This window comes from Grus americana, chromosome 5 (assembly GCF_028858705.1).
Source record: "Grus americana isolate bGruAme1 chromosome 5, bGruAme1.mat, whole genome shotgun sequence".
Taxonomy (NCBI): domain Eukaryota; kingdom Metazoa; phylum Chordata; class Aves; order Gruiformes; family Gruidae; genus Grus; species Grus americana.
Window position 1 is genome coordinate 51,405,625 of NC_072856.1, and position 8,173 is coordinate 51,413,797.

At 36.7% G+C, this 8,173-nt stretch overlaps 1 protein-coding gene across 4 annotated transcripts in view; it reads left to right on the plus strand.

Moving 5' to 3' along the window:
- The window catches only part of TTC8 (tetratricopeptide repeat domain 8), a 49,386-nt gene extending 42,025 nt beyond the window's left edge, over window positions 1-7,361 (plus strand). For all 4 annotated transcript variants that reach the window (XM_054827189.1, XM_054827190.1, XM_054827191.1 and 1 more), the window contains 5 exons: window positions 110-249; window positions 1,527-1,701; window positions 3,032-3,154; window positions 4,903-4,986; window positions 6,677-7,361. In XM_054827189.1, coding sequence (XP_054683164.1) covers window positions 110-249; window positions 1,527-1,701; window positions 3,032-3,154; window positions 4,903-4,986; window positions 6,677-6,793 — 639 coding nt within the window. In that variant the 3' untranslated portion in view covers window positions 6,794-7,361. The remainder of the gene's footprint in view (window positions 1-109; window positions 250-1,526; window positions 1,702-3,031; window positions 3,155-4,902; window positions 4,987-6,676) is intronic.
- The last annotated feature ends 812 nt before the right edge of the window (window positions 7,362-8,173 follow it).

The window sequence follows — 8,173 nt, forward strand, 5'->3', positions numbered from 1 at the left end:
GTACAGGGCATAGATAAAGCACTCAGTAGATTGACATTTTAATAAGTTTTATGATAAAAATCAGTAATAAAAAGTAGAATTAATGTGATTTTTTTCCCCAATTATATAGGAAATGAACAATATCTCCTCAGCTGCAGAGTACTATAAAGACGTCTTAAAACAAGACAATACTCTTGTGGAAGCCATTGCATGCATTGGCAGTAACCACTTTTATTCAGACCAGCCCGAGATAGCTCTGCGGTTTTATAGGTATCTGCGCTTGTGGGGAGGGAGGGGGAAATGAACGGATGGGAGGGTAATACAAAGGGTTGATTTCTGTAATGCTGATAGCAAAAAAAGAACATTAGGAGATTGGCATGGGAGGATGATTGAGCATTTGGACAAATATCACCATAAAATCAGCATACCAATTTACTTATCTTCTTGGCCAGTGAAAATTACATCTCTCTCTTAAAAAGTTGTCATCGTTACATGCGGAATATTTAGAAGTATCAACAAAGATTATCAAAACAGTTATTATTTAATTAATAAACAAGAAATGATCTTTCACAGCATGAGGCAGTTTGAGAACACTGGACCTTACTCTCAACTTCAGTTGCATTCAGAAGGCACATGGACATCCTATTTAGCCCTTTGAAAGAGTAGTCTTTGAAAAACTCCACCTGAAGTCACAAGCAGTTGAGACGACAAAATCCCTTACTTGAACGTGGGCTGGGGTTCCCCCATGTTTCCCTGAGAGCAATAAAAAGATAGCGTTAAACAATGCTGCTTGCATCTTTGCTGCTTTATTGCAATATAGTCAGAGTGCAAAGGAGCCTTACTCATGTTCTTAAGTCTAAGGGCAGATTAAGTCAATATAAGCCCTGCCGTCTCATTTCTGTTGGACCTGAGCTCTTTTATGCTTTAGGTTCAGAAACTCACAGTAATGCTGCAGACAGCAGCCCTCTTTTTCCCTGGCCCTCTTAGCATATCTGTTTTTCCTATAAGTATTAATAAAGAGATTTTTTATAAACAATCTCCATTCTAAAGGCACATTAAAGAACATCAATTTAAATCAAATTCTGAGTTATGCTTCAAATGTAAGATTAATGTAGATTTACATACTAGATGCACTAGCACTGATTAAAGCAGTGCTGAAGGACAGGAATCAAGAAAAAAATTGAAGTCTGAAGAGTTATAAAAAGTAACTACAACAAATTACAGCTTGATTGAGGTTGAGTGATTGGAAAGAAGAAATGGAGAAAGTCTGCTACAGCTCTGTCTTACAGTAAAGTCAGATCATATGGCACAGTCAAAAAGACAGAAGTTATCTAACTTACATGAAGACTGTTCTGCACAGCTTTGATTCTACTAATCAAAAATGCCCTGCACTGCCCTTCATGAAACCTTTAGCAGGTGTAATCCTACAACACTTGTTGTTACACCCTCTTAGAATAGGGAAGGAGGAGGAGAGAACTTTATCATTTAGGCTAGAACTGTGATTTTAAATTAATCTAAAAAAAATTTTTATTTTTTTTCCAATCTAGACGGCTCCTGCAGATGGGTGTTTATAACTGCCAACTTTTTAACAATCTGGGCCTCTGTTGCTTCTATGCCCAGCAATATGATATGACACTATCTTCTTTTGAACGTGCACTGTTTTTGGCTGAAAATGAGGAGGAGACAGCAGATGTGTGGTACAACTTGGGACACGTGGCTGTGGTATGAAAAATATTAACAACCTTTCTGAGTAAATATAATTTTACAAAAACTAGAAAAAGAATAACTAGGAAGGAGTCATTGCCCTGCTTTGAAATCTGAAACCCAGTAGTGCACAGCATAAAGTGCAGTACAGATTAAAGGTTTATTTGCACTTCAGTAGAGAGGAATAGGCAAAAGAACAAAGTTCTTTACATCTTCACAGAACGTGGCTTACTCCTGCTAAAAGATGCTCCCTCCCCACCATCTTTAACCTTCCCTTCTTTCTAAAAGAATTGCAACACGTACCAGCCCTTTGAAGGCCTTTCCTGCAATACAAGCTAATCCGACAAAAAAACTGAATTCGAGATACTGTTCTCTGAGCTGTTATTTGTGTTACATGGAGCATTAGACCGATTCTCTTGTCATAAAAATACGTATTCAGCAGCATGTAGCAGACACTAAAGCATTATGTATGTCATAGTTGAGAAGGCATATTCCTCCGTCTTACAGGCAGCTATAGAAATATTGTGTAATTGTGTGATAAAGTTTGTTAAATTTCTACACTAATTTGCATTCATTGCCCATTTTTGCAGATGTTCTTCCAGAAGTTGTGTTAGATTTCTGTTTGGCTGGGTGCCCAGAATAAGGTTACGGAATAAAGTTTTTGACAGCTTTCTAATATGAGATGTCTTCAAATGCTGATGATGATTTAACTTAAGTCAGAGAGAAACTCAGCTGTTCATCTTGATTTTACTGCAACTGGGATAAACACATTAATTTATACTGCCTAAAATATTAAAATTTGGACTGATGTGCCTGTATTTTTCAGCATTTTTCACTTTTAATGTTTAACCTGATGCTGTATCAGTGTTGGTCATAACAGTAGAGCATTAAAGAGTAGTCAGCTGCTCCATACAAAGAAATTCATCTCCCTTCATTTTCATCTTCTAAAAACTAGGCTTATGTGTGATTTCTTTAAATCCGTGTAGAGACAGAGAGGCAAGATGACTTCCCCTCTGGAGACATCTCTGTTTTTCTTACCCTACTATAGACAGTAGCAGATAGCATAGTCTTTAGATAACACTTTAGTCATCTAAAAGTTAAATTAGATGAAGTGAATATCACTTGGAGCATGGAAGTTTGTGCTGGAGAGAAACGATTCTGTCTGGAGGAAGAATATGAAGCAAATGAGAGGGTCTGGAAAGAAAGCACATATGGTAGCGATCAGCATGTTTTTATTGTAATTTGTGTCCCATGGTAGTACATATGGGTGAAAAGACACTCCAGACAACAAAACAGATGTATGTGGTTTCCAATATTTTCACAAATTAAGATACAATCTTACTTTTAGGGGATAGGAGACCTGAATCTGGCTTACCAGTGTTTCAAGCTAACGTTAGTCAACAATAACAACTATGCGGAAGCTTACAACAACTTGGCTGTGCTGGAAATGCGAAAAGGTCACGTTGAACAGGTTGGTGTTGAATCTCAGCCTAAGCAGAATGCTTCCTTTGGCCCTTTTGTACTTAAGAAACATGCCATTTCCCTGAGGTGGAGGCATCATATGAACATCTGGCTTATTATTACAGGCAGAAAACATGGGTAACTTTTCTGCATGTTTCAGTGTAACCTCCACATTGTCATGCCATCTCCCATTAGACTGCTCATTCTTAGGCATATTCGAATGGTTCATTGAAGATAAACAAGGTTCACAGTGGCTTTGCAGTTCTTGATATCTTTTTTCTAAACTGATACCCAAAACAAAACCCATAAATCTGTGATTGTCACTTAAATTACAACATTGACTATATATTCAGTTTATAAATGTCGATAATATACTTTTGTTGAGTGGCAGAAGACAGCAATCAGGTCAGCTCTTGAAAGATTTTTTTCAACAAAGAGATTGCTGTAGAGTTTTGTCCCAAAGCAGCAGGTTCTTCATAAATACTTTTGCATCAGTAAGCTTGGTGGTTCGTCTTACCTAATGTGAGTATATCGAGTTGTATTGCGCTTAGATGTATAATTGACATGCGCAGTGGATTAAATGTGTTCATTTTTTATGGGAGCAAACCTATTTTGGTAGAGTCATATATACATCAGAGAACTACAATACAATATAAAGACTTGTAAATACCTTTTTTTAAGAGCAAATTCTCAAAGTTAACTTCATTCAGGTAAACTAGCAATTATCATGGAAACACTGAAATGAACCCAGCACTGGATGTTTCCAGTGACAAAATACACTTTGGGTTTAGTTTCAGTTTCATAATCAGTAAATTTACAGACATTTAATTCCCAGGTGGAACTTATGTCCAGTTGTGGAGGTTGTAATTGCTAATAATTAGCACTGCAGAGACTTTCCATTATAATCGTTTCCTGTCTATTTTAGTTTTTAGCTTAAAATTTTCTATTTTCTTCTTGTATCACATATATAATTAAAAACCAGGATCGTCGTGGCAATAAAATTATACACTGAAGAATGAAAAATGTGAAGATATTTTGCTTATCTTGGATTTTATTTCACAATGTTCTTTCATAAGTACTGTTGCATGTACTCAGAGTTGTCAGATTTAGGGAGTTTTAATAAGTTCTTAACTCTGCCTTCCCAAACAGTTTACAGATACTTTTGTTTTTAAAAGATCAGATTTTTTCCCCAGAAGTTCTCCATTTTTTAGTAAAAGCATTCACAAGTTGAACTTAATTTTGTATTGGATTTAGAGCATGAAAATGCACACTGTGATACTTAATTTTTCATTAGTTTTTAATGTTACTATTTTGCTAGTCAGAAAAAAAGATAATTTTATTAAATTTTTTTAGTGTGAAAACTGTCATTTTTATGGTAAAATTTAGGTTTTCAGGGATGCTTAAGACAGTGCTGTCACAGACAACAGGTAAATACAGTGGAGTGGGACTTTAAATACTTTTTTTTTTAATTAATATATTCTGTTAAGTGTTTAGAACTGAATTGCTTAACTGAATAAGTCCCAATGTGTTTTTTCTAACTCAACCAAGAATCTTATTCATTTCAATGCTATTAAACTGTATTATGCCTCAATGTACTATTGGTGTAACTCATACATAGTTGAAGATGGCTTCCTTAGTAAAGGCTTAGTAAAGAAAACACAGGATGATTTCTTTTAGGAATGATAAAAATTGCATTAGATTCTTGTTACCCTCCCTCCCTCACAGATTTCACTATCTATTTTTTCTTTCTCTACATAGGCAAGAGCTTTGCTGCAGACAGCTTCATCTTTAGCACCTCATATGTATGAGCCCCATTTCAATTTTGCAGTACTCTCAGAGAAGGTAATACAATTGTAATCTAAAAATTGAGCCTTGGTAGGGCAGCTGGGTTTTTATTGTTATCGCTGAGAATTCCAAATAAGTAAGACAAAAGAATACAGAGGGCATAAACTCAAGGAAAACAAGTTACATTTTCATTTTAATACCCAGAAGCTTTGTGTGTAAAAGTAGTCACTCAGATGTTTTTGGTTTTGAGAATGTGAGGCCAACTAGCTATAAAATAGTGTAATTTTCCAAATGCCCAAAAGATGAACAATCCATTAACAATCCCAACAATCCGTTAACAATTTCATCTACAGTCTGTATGGTCGTTGGCTTTTTCAGGACGGGAAGTGAAATAGTAGGATTTATCCTACTTATAGAAAGAATATCAGTTACTCATCCCATGATCTTGCTGATCTCAAAAGGAAAGTCTGTTCTTCAGCTTTACAACCTTTGAATTTTGTGTCTTAATAATTTCTTTCATACAGAGTGTCTCAGACACTGAATTAACAGTGTCCCCAACATTCCTGTTAATAAGGAGAAACTTGTGCAAGTCCTTACATTTTTCACAAGAAAAAACTGCTCCTTTGCTTGTGCCTACACCTTCAAGATTCTGTTATGAGTCTGCGTTGTGTGGGCAGCCCAACTCCTACAGATACTAAAGTACATGCGTCAAGGAGAGAACAACCCATTAATTTGTAAGCATATCCTCTCCATTGTGAAACATAAGAAGGTTTGGAATAATTGTGTTCCGTACTTACCGATTAAGGAGTAAATCCTAGTCTGCAAATGTCTTGTTACATAGCTTTTGCACAAAGAACCTGCATAGGCTGAGGGAGAGGACAGATGGCCAGATCAGCTAGCTGTTGATGCAGCATGGTAATGCAATCCTTAATTCGGTGTAAGGCCATGGTTTACAAAACATAACTTCTCTGGCCAGGACCCTGGTTTCTTCCCCTTCAGAGAATTCTTGCTGCACTGAAGCTCTGTGTTGACTGATGCACAGGCAACAGAGGCCTCCTACTGACATTTTCCATAACTTCTTCCTTTCCACCCGGGAGCTGTCGCTTTTACTAGATGTGTTCCCAAACATTTGGGTTCTTTTTTGCTGAACCCACTTTCTGAGATGCTCCCCTTACATACACTTCCTCCTTCCAAAAAATGATGGCTATTTAGGGAAAAATAAAGTTCCCTAAGTTGGGAACAATGTGGAAACATACTTGTAAAAGCAGCAGAGGAGCAACATCAGCTCTCCAACACTGTTGTGCCTCTCTGTGAGGAAGCAGGAAATCACGTGGAGTTGTGGCTTTTACAGAGGCCTGATTGGTTGTGTTTTGCCTGTATATACAACAGCACTTCTGTGGAATTTAAAAACAAATCTTCCATTTTTTATTCCTCCTCACTCCAAGCACTGGATATGATGTACCTTGTTGTCCATTCTCCAGGAAGTCAGGTGGAATGGGATATAAAGTTACTCTCTTGAAGCATTCTTCCCATTAAAATCACATTTGTCTTTTTCTTCTCATCCCTTGATGTAAGGGGGACATAACCCTGAGCTGAAAAGCCTCCATACTGACTCTGTTTTATTTGTTCAGTCTTAGGACCATCTATGTTTAAACACTTCTGAGCATCAGAAAGGTACTACACGGAATACATGGTGCAAATACTGCAGTGCTTGGATTTACAAAATTAGTTTCTGTGTTTCTTACAGGTTGGAGATCTTCAGAGGAGCTACACAGCTGCTCAGAAGTCAGAAGAAGCATTTCCAGGCCATGTCGATACACAACAGCTCCTCAAGCAGTTAAAACAGCACTTTGCTATGCTCTGATGAGCATATTTTTTATTATGTAAAAACAATTAGCCAGAGCAAATGGGCCATACATCTTTTTGAAAATACTAGTTCAGAGTAGATAAACTATACCTAATGCATTCCTGTGGCAAAGCCTGTCTTACTTTGAGTAGCAGGAAAGGTTTAATTAGTTTCTGTCATCTTAAAACATATCACTTATTAAAATGCAGCTAGAACACACGTTGCAACTACATACACAAGAGATTACAGGGATGGGGATACTGCCAGTATGACAGCTTTGAAGTAGTTGTGTGGTATATGAGCAAGTCTCCATTTCATAGTAATGACCATTTTAAAAGAGTTTTTTTCTGACTTTTCTACAGAAAAAAGTGTTTTTAAATGTTCCTGTGTGACAATCTGTCAAGTAACACAGAGTAAGAGTACTTCCTAACTGGTCTTCAAACTTGGCTTTTGATAGTATACTTTCTTACTGAATGTCAAGTTTTAAAACTAAAATACCTAAAATGCATTTAAAATACATATGTAAAGCAGAAGTTCTTATATTCCTTGTTGTACTATATGAATTAAATAAATTCCATTTTACATGGTTTGTCTTGTTTGTTTATGTAAGGTAAAATTACATCCTTATTGCCGTGAAAATTAGAGTCAGTAATCTTAATGTATTTTGAAAGACTCTGCAGAACTGGTACTAAATAGGATAAATATGTGTGTTCCTCTCTACCCAGGAGAGAGTTTATTCTTGATCTTAGTGAGGGAAAAGAAGCTTGCAGAATTAAGTACTAATAATTGAGAAGGCGGCATTGATTGGATGGTTACCTGTGCTACCACATAAGCACTGTTGCTAAATAAATATTTGGATCATCCTAACTACAAGAATACTACTAATAGCAATGAACAAAGACTTTCTCTCTGTCACATATCTTTGTGTTCTAACTAAAAGGGATAAATTTGCATGATATCTCAACTTGATCTTTTTAAAAGACCTTTAAGAAATGTGGGAAGTTAAGGCATTCTGAAATGGCGCGTCCTGAAACAGGCCTTTAAAATCTTTTCATGTTTCTCTGCTATATCAAGAGATTATCTTGGCTTAGGGACCAACACTAAACATGCTTATGAATATTATGTCTTCCTTTTTACTATTCGTTACTTCCCGACCCTCATCTTTGTGTGACTGTTGTAGCCGGTCAAGGCAGATGCTGGGGAGCTTGGAGAAGTGTACCCAGAGGCTCCTCCACTGAGTGGTCTGTAGGTGCCAGTTAGAAACACTGTCATTAGCTGGTGGCACATCATGTTGTGAAATGCAAAAGCATTACGGGCTCAAGAGATGCAGCATCTTTAATGGAAATTTTATTTTTTCCACGTCGCTCTTTATATTGTCGGAAATTTGTCACAAACTAA